A 14,910-nucleotide genomic window follows, 5' to 3' on the forward strand; every position below is an offset into this window, starting at 1 on the left:
GCTGGTCCGAAAGTAGTGGAATACCAGACATTATTACAGTTAGTTTCACTAACCTAAGTTCCATCCCACTACTAACTTTGACTGGTCTTTTCCCCCCTCCCTTTTTTTGGTTTTTTAAATAACCAGTTTTATAAACAAGGATCATAGGAATAAATGATAAAAATAAATAGACCATGTCTTATGTCATTTGTTTGTCACAAAAATAGCACAATAAATTTACCATAATATCTACAACATATGGTTCAATGTGTAAGTTTTTGAATCATAAACTGGTTTTAATAAAAACAAAAACAATGGGGAAACAGGATAGAACAGATTTAACAGGTAACATTCAACATTACATAGCTAAACCCTTTGTGGCTGGCTTAGAATAAGTATGAAAGAGAGTCATTTTTCCTTTTATGTTACCAATGAAACAATATAAAGTTAGTCTATTGATGAACGTGGAGGGCGGGGGGGGCGTTCAAAGTGAAGAGGTTTTGCCTCTGGAGGTCACCTCCGGGGGGGAAGAATCAGCGAGAGAATCCCAGCTCCTGCTGAGGCTGCAGAGATGGTAACTCGGAGCTGCTGCCTTCCCTGCTCTTTTGCTGCCTAAGCAGCGCTGCAGAGCGAGCTGGGCAGGGGCCCTGCATGGAGGTCCCTCTGGAAAGCGCCAGCTGGGCTGCAGGAGTTGCCAGGAGGAAGCGTGGGAGGCGCCACCCAGGAGCCTTCGGGACTCCCCTCCACCCTGGCGGACTCCGGAGCCTTTCCTTCTCCTGAAGATATCTGGCAAGGCGGTGGATTTTTCCTTTCTCGCCAATGACTCGAGCCACAAGGCAGCGGAGCTTTTCCTTCTCCTGGATGCAAGGCAGGGCTCCGCTAGAGGGCAGGGCAGATCTGCAGCGGGACGGAGGCGGCAGGGGGCGCTGCGGGCAACGCGGCCTCCTGGCGAAGCCGACTTCCGCCCGACGGTGGGCGGGGCCGGGGGGCCGCAGAGCTACGAAACAGGGAGAGGGGTCCCGGCCCGCCCTGCGCAGGGCACTTCCGGGCTCACGCTGCCTTCCATCCACGCGGAGACGGGGCGTTGAATATTGATGCCGGAGGAAGGGGGGCAGCTCGGAGGCCCGTCTCCCTCCTGGGGGAGGCCCCCCCGCCCGCGCGCCCCCGCTTGAAAGCAGGTCTGGTCTTGGAGCATGGCTCTCTCCTGGCAGGGAGGACCCCCAACACAACACGGGGGCTGACCCTCCACACGTGCCGAGGAGGAAGCGAGCACGGGAGATGGCAATGCTCTCCTCCTTGTGCGGAGCTGGAGTAGCCTTCACGTCTCGTGTGGACGGAAGGAGAGCCATTCTGCGTCTCCCTCTTCCCCGAGGCTCTTCGGAGACAATGGAGTGCGCCTTCGGGGTGAAGCCAAACCGCGGCGGAGCAGCACCGAAGTGACTCCGGGCTGTGTGCCTGGAGGTCCTGGGCTGCCCAGAGGACAAGATCTCTCTTGATCCTCTGACCTGGTCCAAAGGGAAGCAGATCAACACATTGGGCATGTTATGTGTTGGGTGATCCGTTTTCCTGAGCTTGAGTCTGGACTCAGGATTAGGAGCTGCTGTGTTCAGATTCCATACAGGATGTTCAATCACAGAACTTTTCAGGATTTGGGCCTCTGCCATTGGCCCTTGAACTCTTGAGTTGTGATTCGCAGGTTGGAAGTTAAGACAGCCAATCACGTTGGAGGTGGGAGTGGCCCAGGCTTTCAGAAATGTATATAAGCAGTTGCTTTGCCGGTTTCCCAGTTATGTAGTTCAATAAAGGTTCTTGCTGTTATCACTGTCTTGCCATGTGGGAACCCACCTACACTTCAGGGCACCAGCTAGGCTGCAGGAGTTACCAGAAGGAGGCAAACAAGTGGCTTGAGAGACAGGTGGTAAAGTAGCAGATAAGGCGGCAAATGGCCTTGGAAAGGTGAAAGCCCCCAGAACAGAGGCCTCGTGGACCTTTTTTTTTTCGTACTTTGCAATGGTGTTTTTTTACAGCAAAATCCAATCGTCAAGAGTAATCCAGTATCAAATCTAGAAATCTGAACATGGCCCAGCAGTTTTGCATCCTAGTCCACCAAATATTAAGAATCCCAAGCAAGCAAGGTTTATCCTATTTCTTGTAGCGGCTGGTGCTTCACATGGTGCCTTACAAATAGTGCAAGCTTACTTTATTACGCCATGTCTGCACATTATTTCAGCCTTGCAATAAAAAGCATAAAGCCTGTTAGTGACTGATCTGCCTGTTTGGAGAGTCCACCTTTTCTCTGATGTGCAAAGGTTGAGCACTGAGTCCTCCTCTCTGCTGGTACAACATCCTGTGCCCTGTTATAGGCAGCTTCCCGTCTCCCACATTGGATAAACCTTTCCAAAGTTTCAACAAAATTGTAAGGGACAAAGAGGCAAAATGTGGAAAACCACATAAACATAAGCACATGACTAGAGCACAAGAGCACCATTTCAAATGGCTAGTATGCCTTTATTCTGGTCATTTTTTATTTTTTACTGTTAATGATCCGTTACAGCCTCATAACAGGAACCTCTTTCGGCTGAAGAGCAAGGTTTTTTAAATTCCCTAAATCTAGAGCTTTAAAGGACTTGCAGACCCAATTCAATAGGCAGCTTCCATTTTAAAATTTCAGTCTGCTAAAAGCTTTCCTATTCGACAAAACTCATGCAGGCAATTGAGATATTTTAAGACCTCATCTCTGATTTTAATTTTTGTTCTTTTTACATGGTTTTTGTGTCCCTGGTTTCAGCAGCTACTAATGAGGATATAACCAAAAGGCAAAGAGAAACATCTGCAGCCTGCTCCTGGATCTCTGCTCCTGGGTGGGGAGATATTCCAGGAAGGGCTAGAATCTACACTCATAATTTATTCACTTATGAGTATATATACCCTGCCTACTAACTGAAAGATGTGCCAAAACCAAACAGGAAAAGAAAAGAGTGCTCTGCAGTTATAAATTGATTTTATTTTGAAAATAATGCTATTATTAATCCTAGAAGGATAGGAGGAAAGCTTCAGAATTAGGCATTCAAGAAACGTTTGTTAAATCCAAAACTTTTGCTATATAAAAAGGTGATAATGGAACTCCCTTGCATTGCTCCTTTAAAGCAAAAGGTTACGAACCTCTCTTCAAAGCCTGACACCTTCCCTGCATCTTCCATATAAATATATCTTTTAAAATTCTTCCAGGCCTTTTAAACCCCTGCAATTTTAACAGATTATGTGATTGTCATGTTTTGAGCTATTGTTTACAAGCTGTGTAACTTTATCTTTGCTTCTCTTTCTGCCAGGAAGGATTTTCTTTAAATGCTGCAAGGTGTAATTTTTATAATAGAGGAACCCCCCCCCCCATTTAAGTGTGTTTAATTCATGCACAACAGTGCATATGCGTAGCACCAAAAACCCAATGGGGGAGAGGCCTGAAGAGCCTCTACAAAACCCCAACGCACCTCCAGCCGACAAAGACTCCCTGGAGCCCAGAGGGCGTCCTCTTTAGGGTCTGGGAAAGAGCTCCTTGCAAGCTGAAGTCGCAGCAGGGTGCCCCCCATTTTTGCACATTTCACTTATGCACGCAGGGGACCAGAACGCTACCCCCGTGTAAACGGGGAGTCGCCTGTACAGAATTTCTAAAAGGTTTTAGAGTTTTCATGCTGGGTCTTTACTGAGCAGTCATCTCTAACTAGAAGCCAGAAACACATAAGGATGCATTCAGTGACAAAGGCAAGCAGACTGCAGTCACAAGAGAGGCCCACGGGGGGGGGGAGCAGGGGGGAGGCAAGAGCTGAAAAAGCAGATGCAAAGGTATGAGAGAGAAGCCAGGAGGTGCACCCAGTGAGGAACTGGAGAGTGGTGGCAGAGACCAGTGAGGAAGAAGATGTGTCTCAGCATCAAAAGCATCTGGAGGTGTTGGGCACAGGTGTGTAGACACACAGGTGGCTTTGCCCCCACCGATGATGATCCTTCACAAGGTCCTGTAGCCCCTGGGCAGGAAAAGGGCTTCCTCCACCCCCCCCTTCAAACTCCAATTCCCAATTAAGCCTTTGCTTAAGTCCTTAGGTCCTGTGCCACAATGTTTAGGAAGACCCTTGTGGTATCTCGGAGATTTTGTCCAGTGACTTCAGCAGTTCAGCCACCACCTGCAGCTCTTTTGCGCCAGAGAGCAGCTGCCTGGAATGAAAGCAGGAGGTTGTTAGAAAGAATGGGGGGGGGGATGAGTGTGAGAGTGACTGCTTAGGCCAGGAATTACTTATTTATAAAAATATTTGTATGACCACTGTATCATAAAGATATATACCAAAGCAGTTTACAGCAATAAAAACATACAATAAAAACCACAAAAAAGTTAAAAAGAGACATCCATTAACCATTGTAGAAGGATGCATTCTAAATTGTCCATGGAGGCCTAGCAGAACAAAAATGTTTTCAGCAGGCGTTTAAAAGTTGGCATCGAAAAAGTTGGCTTGCTGAATCTCCAGTGGCAGAGAGTACCACAGGACTGGACCAATGACAGTAAAGGCTCAGTTTCTTGTTGCTGTCTAATGAAGCTCACCAACTAAGGAACGCCCAACAGCCCTCCTGCAGATGATCTTGGTGATCCAGCTGGGGCATAAGGGTCTGCGATATAAGAGTTCAGGGGCTCCCTGAGGCACCCTGGGCCTAAGTTACTGAACCTGGCACAGCAATAAGTGGGCTTACTGGCAACTCCCTTATCCCCAACTGCACCCTTGGCAGGTTTTCAAGGAGGCCATGAAAGCATTTGGCTCAGAATAGAAGCTGGCCTACGCAGACATGGACATCTGAGTGAACTTTTGGGAACCTGGATAAAGTGGAGCAGAGACTGAGCTGCCTTCCTAGCACACAATTCAAGAGAAGCCCAAACTATTACTTCCATCTCTTTCGATTACAGAAACAGGTAACTCCCGTCCTGAATGGTAAGGGAAGTGCAGGGCTTTGGGGGAGGGCACTGCCAGGGTCCCAGCCCCTCCTCCCGCCTCCTCCTCAAAGCTGGGCAAGTACTTACAAGGCTTTGGCATGTCATACCAGTTGCAGTAAAGGTAAAGGTAAAGGTACCCCTGCCCGAACGGGCCAGTCTTGACAGACTCTGGGGTTTGTGCGCCCATCTCACATCTATAGGCCGGGGGCCAGCGCTGTCCGGAGACACTTCCGGGTCACGTGGCCAGCGTGACAAAGCTGCATCTGGCGAGCCAGCGCAGCACACGGAACGCCGTTTACCTTCCCGCTGGTAAGCGGTACCTATTTATCTACTTGCACCCGGGGGTGCTTTCGAACTGCTAGGTTGGCAGGCGCTGGGACCGAGCAGCGGGAGCGCACCCCGCCGCGGGGATTCGAACCGCCGACCTTTCGATCGGCAAGCCCTAGGCGCTGAGGCTTTTACCCACAGCGCCACCCGCGTCCCACCAGTTGCAGACATATCATTAAAAAACCACAATATTCCCCTAGTGCAGGGGTCTGCAACCCGCGGCTCCGGAGCTGCATGTGGCTCTTTTGCACCTTTGTCGCGGCTCCGGGGCAGATACTAGCGAGGGGAGGAGGCGCATTGTGCGCCCCAACACTCCCCACTGTGGCGGGCGCTGTACTGGCTGTGACATCGCATGGGGGCGGTGTGTGCGTTAGTCATGCACCGTCCCAACGTCACCTTCCCGCCCGCTGTCAGATCGTGGCTCCAGAGATATATTTGTTTTAAATGTTGCAATGGTTTTGCGGCTCCCAGGTTTTTTTTTTCCTCTTCGGAAACGGGTCCAAGTGGCTCTTTTTGTCTTAAAGGTTGCAGACCCCTGCCCTAGTGACACAAACGGGACTTAAAATGCTGGGCTCCCTCTGTTTCCACCCAAGTCGGACTTGTCCACACTGAACATCTGTGGCTCTGCGGGATTTCACACAGGAGGCCGGAAAATGCCAGAGGTAGAACTTGGGGGAGTCTGCCTGCAAAACTAGCCCTCTGCCCAATGAGCTACAGCCCTTCCCAAGTTTGTCTTGATGGCAAGGGCTGAGGACTGAAACCATACTTCATTTTCAGGGGAAGGGTTGTAGCTCCACACGCAGAAGGTCCTGGGTTCCATTTCCAATGGAATCTGTGGGAGACCCCCCGCCTAAAACCCTGGAGAGCTGCTGCCAGTCAGTGTAGACAATACGAAGTTAGATGGACCAATGGTTCTGACTCTGTAGAAGGCAGCTTCCTAAGTTTCTACCCTGTTCCCCTTTATAACACATGGCTGCTGCTTTGAAGTTTCAGGGTCTTAAAGGAAGCGGCTATGGGGAAAACTCCTCTCCCACACAGTTCAGAGGAACCAAGTGTTTCTTGTCTCCACACGCAAGATGAATCTAAACACTACTGACTACTGTATTGGCCTGAATATAAGCCACACTTTTTTTCCAAATTCCGACTGTGAAAAGTTAAAGTATGGCTTAAATTCGTTACCTTACAAAAATTGGCTTTTACAATATCACTGCTGAAACAGACATATGGTAAAATGGAACAATTTTTATTATTATTGCCGATTTGCAAGCTTGAGACTGTTGTGCAATTAACCCACAGGATTTTATTCTACATTTGCCATTTACAGGTGTGAGTGCCTGCGGAACTGTAGCAACTGAACAGCGATTTCAGTGATTGTTTGGTAACTTTTGCTGGCTTGCAAGATCGAGGGCTTAAATTGGCTCAGAGTTACAATTCTACCAACCACAGCAATTTTCAGCCTGTAACCCAATTTTAAGGGAGCGGCTTATATTCGGGTATTGTCTATTTTTCCTCCCCCCCCCCCTAAATTTTAAAGGTGCAGCTTATTTGTGGGTATGGCTTATATTTGGGCCAGTATGGTACTATATAGCTCTTTAGGTCTCTGAATTAAAGATACATGTGGACAGAGAGATCTGCTAACACATGGTGCTGATAATGCCAAAGTTGCAGGTTCCCTCCCTGCATGGGACAGCTGCCTACTCCTGCACTGCAGGGGATTGGACTAGATGATCCTCAGGGTCCCTTCCAATTCTATGATTCTATGCTAGCTAATGCTACTGAGTAAAACCCATCCTCACAGACTCAGTCAAAGAGGACCGGACAAGGAGAAGACAGAAGCAATGCCCTAGAGACTGTTATCCTTGCCTTCTCATTCCTGAAACAATGAGGGCAAATGTCTCTGCAAGTCATACCACTGACCGCTGGGGTTGCTATGCTGCCTGGCACTTTATCTCAGAGCACCCAGACCGGTGTGTGTGTGTGTGATGTGCTAACTCAAGGCCTGGACTGCGTCATTTAACTCATTTGTTCACATCACACAAGATGGCTCATCCATCTCTCATTGAGTTGCAAGTTGACTGGGGTTCATGTAGATTATAACCTACAGGTGCCGGATGTTGAAATGTACCTGATGGATGGTTGGGACTTTGTGATGACGGTGAGGAGATTCTGCAAGGCAGCACTGGCATTTTGCTGCACGATGGCCAGGTTAGCCGAGTGGCTAGATTTCAAGGCTTCATTTTCTAACCTGTAGTTCTCCACCTGAACCTTTAAGGTAAAAAAAGGGGGGAATACATCAGTGGCTCACCACCCCCAGCTACAGAGACATGCGGATAAAAAGCACAGAGGAGCTAGCTCAAAGGATCCTGGAGACGCCAGCAAGCAAGATTATTTGAGAACGTTATTGCAAACAATGCAAGTCTGCTAAGCAGGTTTTTTTTTAAAAAAAGCATTTTTCACCCTGCTTTTTCTGCCAAAATGTGTATTTAAAGCCCTTGGCTTCCCCCAAAGCATCCTGGGAACTGTAGTTAACCCCAAAGAACTATAACCCCCAGCACCCTTAAACTACGTTTCCCAGGATTCTTTGGGAGAAGCCAGGTGCTTTGAATTTATGGCGTGTAGCTAGCCACACACACAACACGTGGTCTGGGCAAGTTTCCTGGCAAAGGAGTTCAGCCGTGTCTCGCCTTCAACCTGCAACGTCTCCTCAGCCTCATAAACAGAACAGGAGAAGCGCCTGGGGTCTGGGTCAGGCCAGGGGCCTGTCTGGTTCCACATCCTGTTCTCACAGGTGCCACCAAATGCTCATGATGGGAAACCCGCAAGCAAGAGCCAAGTTTCCCCTCTTGCCCTTTCCAGCAACTGGGATTCAGAAGCTGCCTCTGCCATCCTGGCTAGGAGCCAGCTTAGTCCTCCCCTCCTCCCTGAATCGGTCTAATCCTCTTTTGGTGACCCTCATGGCCTCTTGCGGGAGAGTCCCCCAGTTTAACTCTCCACCCTCCTCAGCTTTGCCTTAGCAGGTGCTCAGAAACACAAATGTCTGGCTTTTAAAAAGGACTGAGAAGAAAAGGAGACCCAACGGAGGAGCCCCCAGGCCGTACCTGGAGGAGGCTGTTGTGCTGCTTCAGCTTCACAGTGCTGGTTTCAGCCTTCATGGCCCGTTTCTGGAATAGAGAAGAGCAGGGCTGGTCACTGGAGCCGGAAGAATAAAAGGGGGGGGGGCGGGGAGACCCTGAGGTCCCGCTATCAGTCAGAGGCAGTAGGCCTCTCACGACCAGCCGCCTGGAGCCACATGCCCTCCTGGTGGGCTTCCCACGGGGGGGGGGGGGGAGCAGCGTCCCACCAGAGTCTAGGAGCAGAATCCTCCCACCTGCTTGCTGTTATGAGTCAGCTTCCATTACAGATGGATCACATTCCCATTTCACACAGCTTTCCAGGGGCTACACGCAGGGCCAGAGGAAAGAGTGCACAGCAGCTGAGATAAAGTTGACCTTTTGTGCAGTTGGCATCTTTCTCCAGGCCCTCAGAAGGCAGTCTTCTCTCAAGGACACCGTCCAGGCTGGCAGAAGCCCTCAAGAGGGCAGGAAGTAAGGCTGATTCGGGGGTGGCCTGTGGAGGGTCTTTGGGGCCGGCAGCCTCTCCACAAGCTGCTGGGAGGAGCTGCCCATTGCCCCACCACCACCAAGAGATGGGTCAAGTGAGAGGGGCAGGTAGAGAGATCTGCTTCCATCTGAGATCTCAGAAACAAATTGAGGATAACAGAGACCACTGTCCCCTACAAACCAGGTGTATTATTCAGCAGTCGAGACACAGGGAAGAGCCATCCCAGGGCTGGGAGGGCCACGGTCTTCCTCCCGTGGCAGGCCAGACTCACCGCCATCAGCTCAAGGTTCTCCTCCACCTGCTGCACCATCGCCTCCAAGTCCCGCGTCTCCTTCTCCTCTTTCCGCCGACTCTCCTCCAGGGTCCTTTCCAGCTGCTTGATTCTAGTTTACAAAAGGCAACAGCAGGGAATCAAGCCAAACTTTTGGGGGCCACCACCTCTTTGCTTCCATATATTCCTCCCCCCTCAGTGCCCCCTACCCTATAAACAGGATCATTCAGAATAGTGGTTTGCACAGCGCACTAAAATAACAGCACAAAAAATGTTCAAAACAGTAACAATTTATTGCACCTTCATTCAAAATCAAATTAAAACTATTTAAAGCAAATTAACAATTGAAGCTTTTAAACAAAACAGATTTGCTGCCTCCTCCTTGCCTCTTAGCGCCCCCCCCCCCCCATCTCAATGCCTTCCAGTGGGATTGGCCATTTTAGTAATCACCATAGCTGATAAAAGACCAATTCAATTAGTATAAATTTGCAAGAGCATAGCAATACTTTGCAAGTGTGAAAGCCATCATCTCAGAAGAGATGACTCTCCCCCCGCAGGCCCATTCAAGGCAAGAGAAAATGACTCTTCAAGAGATTCAAAAAAATTGCAGGTGCAAATATTAAGGACTTATATTAAAAATAATACTATATGTGCTGCTCAATTGATTGGGAACACGTTTTAAGATGACTTAAAGGCATTCTTAATCAATGAATCCAAGTGACTGATTCACTGTTGAAGTCATAACAACAATTCTTTTCGAGGTTTGGTTTTTTTGGGTTTTTTTGCGAGAAACACAGTATGTGTACCTCTCTGCCTGACTCTCAGAAACTGCTTGAAGATGGCTGATCTTACTCCTAAACTTGGAATTTTCTTCTTTTAACTGCAAAAGGAAGAGCAAAAGAAATACCTAATTGAACAAATCTTTGCCTCGTATATCAGTAGCAAAGTTGTTTGGATGAAACTAGATTAAGACAATGTGTATTTTGGGATAAAGAAAAACATGAATATCTAAATTTTTGGCCAAGGACCCAGGTTTGACTCTGTTTGCTCTGTCTTCAAAATTAAAGGGATTTTGAATTATTAGGAGAAAAAAGGAACCGAGGAAGAATCCAGAGTTCATGGAGCCCAGAGGGCCAGTATGAAGTCAGGATGTTGAAGGTGCCTTTAGGGTAGCCATATTTCAAACAAACCAAGACATATCAGGAATTTTCCTGATGTATGGCAAGCCTACTTTAAGACACCAAAACCCCATCTTTCCACAACCAGGTTCCTGGCTGGGATCCACACTAGTACAGGGCCTCCAAGTCGCCTTTGAGCAGTCCCTGGGGCGAGTTTCAAAAGTGTGTGTGATTTGGGGGAAGTGGGGAGTGGAACAACTCTCACTGTTAATTATAATAACCTTCTGATGTTTTTAAATACTAGTTTACAACAGTCTTGTTAATAATTTTAATGTTTATTGTAAGCTACTCATAAGATTTGTTACATTCAAGAGGCATATGAATAAAATAAAACAAAAAAATAATGGGGGGGGGGGAGATACTGCTCCTCCTGAAAAGCCTGAGGTGAACACAGGCCCCTGGGGGCCCATATGGTCCAGCCTACACAGAGGCCCCAATGGAAAGCCCACAAGCGGGGCCTGGGTGCAACAGCAACTCTTCAGCTGTGCTCCCACCAGCTGGCATTCCGGGGTAGACTGCCCCTGGGCAGGGACTCCTGCTATCCCACTAAACCAGGCATAGGCAAACTCAGCCCTCCAGATGTTTTGAGACTACAAGTCCCATCATCCCTGACCACTGGTCCTGTTAGCTAGGGGTGATGGGAGTTGTAGTCCCAATACATCTGGAGGGTCGAGTTTGCCTATGCCTGCACTAAATGTTCATATGGAGAGCTAAGCTGGATTGGCCCAAAGGGAGCCCATCTGGTCCTGTCCTCACAGTGGCCAACCAAGATGCCGCAACGAGAAGCCCCAAAACAGGACTGGAGCCAGAGCTCAGAAGCATTACTGCCTCCAATGGGGGGGGGGCGGCAAAAATAAATTGGGTGGCAGGAATTAAGAAGGGCTACAGAACACTTCCTTCCCTTGCCCAGCCTGGGACTTGAGAACCTCGAAGCAGACCCATTTGCCAGGGAGCAATCCTGGCCTCCCAGCTCATTCAGGAGACGTGGACTCGCTATTCAGATGGAAGGAGGAGCATTAGGAAGAGACCCAAGCAGCCTACAATTCAGATTCCCATCTTCCTCACTTCTTCGTAAGTTGGCTGGCAAGGAGGCAGATAAAAGCTGTCTCCCCCGGCAGCTACATCCACAGGCAAGCTCTGGTCCTCCTTGGCCCCCAGCTTCCACGGAGTAAACCTCTGGAGCTCAGACAGGTCAGAGGGACTGCAGCAAAGAGTGTCACGGCTGCTGTCCAAGGAGGTGCTGGCCATCCTGCCCAGGTGGGCCTCTTCAATGGCTGATGGCTGGTAGGTGCTGCTCCATTCGCTGTCCTCGTCTTCATCCTCCAGCGAGGAGTTAGTTGCCATTGGGTTCGGGGGAAACAGCTTGTGGAAGGCCACATCCAAAGACCCAGGGGACGAGGTGCTGTCGTCCAGGAGGCGTGAGAACCTGGAGGAATCCTAAAATGTCAAAGGGGGGAAATCTGTTCTCAGCCTAAGGAAGAGCCTTGGGATACTTCAAAAACACAGCCCATCACTCAGGAAAAGAAACCCATGGATACTTGACTGTAGTTGCTTAAGAGCAGCGGCTCTGCTACAGCTCCCAAACACCGTGTGTGTGTGTGTCAGTCACTCTCCCCTCTCCCCTGCCTTTGCCTCCCAGAGGGGGCTGTAAGGGCCTGCCTGAGGGGGTGCAGGCACACAGGCACAGCTTTCCCACCGCTGGAGGAGGAGGGGGGAAAGGAGGAGCCATGCAGGACAGCAGCGCCCCCCTCTCACAGCGCAGCCCTGTGGTGCCTGGGGCAGGTCTCTCCTCCCGGCCCCCCCTTTCCTCCGCCAGTAGCCTTCTCTCTGCAGAGCCACTACTCTTCCCACCTGTGGCGCAGGAAAGAGGGAGGCCCGTGAGGTGTGGGAAGTTCCTCGGGGGGGGGGAACTCAGCCACTTGCCCCCTTGATTCCTGGTGCCCCCCATCACCCGCTTTGCCCCCCAGGCCTTACCTTGGGGCTGCTGGTGCTTGACCCTGAGGAGGCCAGGGCAACGCCGCTCAGCCCCTTTGCTTCCTCCAGGACAGGGGCTGCCAAATACTGGTTCTTGCTCCGCACAAACTCCTTGAAGGAGAAGGGGTTGGCCTCGTCCTCCTCAGGTGCAACGGAAGATCCAACTGGAGGAGGAAGCCAAGGAAGGAAGGAAGCCTTACAAACGGGGGAAGGAATAAGAGGGAAGATCTGGGAGGCGGGGGGGGGGAATGCACAGCCCCACCCCAGGGATGCTCATTTTGCTCATTTTGCTTGCAGCTGCAAACACACACCTGCCTTGAGGGGCGACTTTTATGGCTCCCCCTGGAAAAAACAGGAGAGACGCCTAGCAGTTAGAGTAAGGGTCAGCAAACTTTTTGAGCAGGGGCCAGTCCACTGTCCCTCAGACCTTGTGGGGGGAATGAACGAATTCCTGTGCCCCACAAATAACCCAGAGATGCATTTTAAATAAAAGCACACATTCTACTCATGTAAAAACACACTGATTCCCGGACTGTCTGCGGTCTGGACTGAGAAGGCGATTGGGCCGGATCTGGCCCCTGGGCCTTAGGTTGCCTACCCATGAGTCAGAGCTTCAGGCTCGGCCGGAGAGAGATTCTGGTGGAGTCCCCAAGGGGCAGGGCCTGGGGAGCCTCACGTACCTCACAGGGCTGCTGTTGTGGGGATTCAGTGGGGAGAACCGCCCTGGGGTTTGGAAGAAGGGTGCTGTACTAATCTAAGTGGTTAATAATGAAAATGATGCCCCTTTTAGCTCCCTGGGAATACAAAAGCTGTCAAAAGCAAAGGACTAGTCCCAGAGGGGCCTTCCTCCTCCTCCTCCTCCTCCTCCTCCTCCTCTCTCTCGCAGGAGCCTCGGCTGCCACTTTCCTCCCGAGCGCTTTTCACAACCAAGACCCTCCTTGTTCCCGCCGAGGCAGCGCTCCAGGCAGCCACTCCCGAGCCGCTTCCAAGGGAGGCGCTCTGCGCGCGCTCAGGAGCACCGCCCTCCGCGCTCTCCTTCCGACCCTCTTCTCTCCCGGAGTCCCGCCCATGCCCCGAGTCCTACCAGCGGGGCCCGCCCGGGGCTGCTGGCGCGCGAAGGAGGCCGGCCCCGCCATGGAGCCGCGCCGAGGGAGCCCCGCCGGCCCGCCCCTTCCCGGCCTCCAGCCGAGGAGGGAGAGCCAAGAAAGGGCAGAGTCGCACGCGCGCGCGCGCGGGCCACAACTTCCGGCACTCCTTCGCCACTTTCTCTCCAGGACGCGCCTCAAGCACGACCCGCCCCCCGCCCCCCCCCCGCCGCCGCTCCTGGGAACTGTAGTTTGTTCAGTGCGGCAGGAAGGACTGCGGAAGCAAGGGGCTTTCAAGCCCGTCGCAGCCCCGCCCGGCAAGCGAGGGGGAGAAGGTGCTGCGTCCTCCGGGAAAGGCCGCGTGGAGCTGGAAGGGGCCCCGGGGCCCCTAGTCCAGCCCCGGAGCAGCGGAAACAGGATCAAATCTCTTTTCTGATGAGAGCAGCTTTTGCATCTCATTTGGAAACCAAGGACCCAGAGTCAGGAGGAAGAATGGGGAGGCACACAATGCCCGGTGTGAAGTTTCCACAGTCTGTGTTGATCTGGGGAGCCCTGTCATCAGCTGGTGTTGGTCCACTGTGCTTCATTAAGTCCAGGGTCAACGCAGCCGTCTACCAGGAGATTTTGGAGCACTTCATGCTTCCTTCCGCAGACGAGCTTTATGGGGATGCTGATTTCATTTTCCAGCAGGACTTTGTCACCTGTCTACACTGCCAAAAGTACCAAAACCTGATCCAATGCCCATGGGATTACTGTGCTTGATTGGGCAGCAAACCCGCCTGACCTGAACCTCATAGAGAATCTATGGGGCATTGCCAAGAGAAAGATGAGAGACATGAGAACGAGCAATGCAGAAGAGCTGAAGGCTGCTATTGAAGCATCCTGGTCTTCCATAACACCTCAGCAGTGCCACAGGCTGATAGCATCCATGCCACGCCGCATTGAGGCAGTAATGGATGCAAAAGGATCCCAAACCAAGTACTGAGTACATATGCATGCTTCTACTTCTCAGGGGTCCAATATTGCTCTATTTGGAGTCCTTGTTTTGCTGATTTCATTTAATATTCTAATTTTCTGAGATTGTTAATTTGGGGTTTTCATCAGCTGTACGCAATGATCATCACAATAACAAATAAAGGTTTGACATATCTCGCTTTGTGTGTCATGAGTCTATCTCATATATTAGTTTCACCTTTTAAGTTGAATTACTGAAATAAATGAACTTTTCCACGATATTCTAATTTTCTGAGTTTCACCTGTAACCTCCCGTATTCTATTTTATCGAACACTGCTTCAGTGACTTTGTTGCGAAGAGGTTTATAAATCTGCAAATGCGCCTTTACATGGGCTTATTTCAAAACGCTGTCAATGGTTTAGAATCATAGTTCAGGAGTCCTCTTCTATGCTCATATGCTTGCCCAAGTACCGAACTCCAGAACGCTGCTTTAAAGAAACAAAATCCAATTTCTTCCTATGTCACACACTGGCCTTTAGAATGCCACCGGGGTCCGCCTTCGAATACGA

At 50.5% G+C, this 14,910-nt stretch overlaps 1 protein-coding gene across 3 annotated transcripts; it reads right to left on the reverse strand.

Annotated features, from left to right (window-relative positions):
* Positions 1–2,963: 2,963 nt before the first annotated feature.
* Positions 2,964–13,516, reverse strand: LOC310690175 (endosome-associated-trafficking regulator 1-like). 3 transcript variants are annotated; one of them, XM_083468867.1, is made up of 8 exons: positions 13,386–13,516; positions 12,302–12,465; positions 11,393–11,764; positions 9,956–10,029; positions 9,150–9,261; positions 8,377–8,439; positions 7,404–7,543; positions 2,964–4,185 (listed from the first exon to the last, which is right to left on the reverse strand). In XM_083468867.1, exons 1-8 carry the CDS (start codon positions 13,435–13,437, stop codon positions 4,092–4,094), a joined length of 1,071 nt encoding a protein of 356 aa, XP_083324993.1. In that variant the 5' UTR covers positions 13,438–13,516; the 3' UTR covers positions 2,964–4,091. The 3 variants fall into 3 exon arrangements, 2 of the variants coding, with proteins under 2 accessions (XP_083324993.1, XP_083324994.1); XR_014517941.1 differs by lacking the exon at positions 2,964–4,185 and adding an exon at positions 4,254–5,090 and having other exon boundaries at positions 5,812–7,543; positions 13,386–13,457; XM_083468868.1 differs by lacking the exon at positions 7,404–7,543 and having other exon boundaries at positions 13,386–13,457.
* Positions 13,517–14,910: the final 1,394 nt, after the last annotated feature.

This window comes from Podarcis liolepis, assembly GCF_965112155.1.
Source record: "Podarcis liolepis genome assembly, chromosome: 12".
Classification (NCBI taxonomy): Eukaryota; Metazoa; Chordata; class Lepidosauria; order Squamata; family Lacertidae; genus Podarcis; species Podarcis liolepis.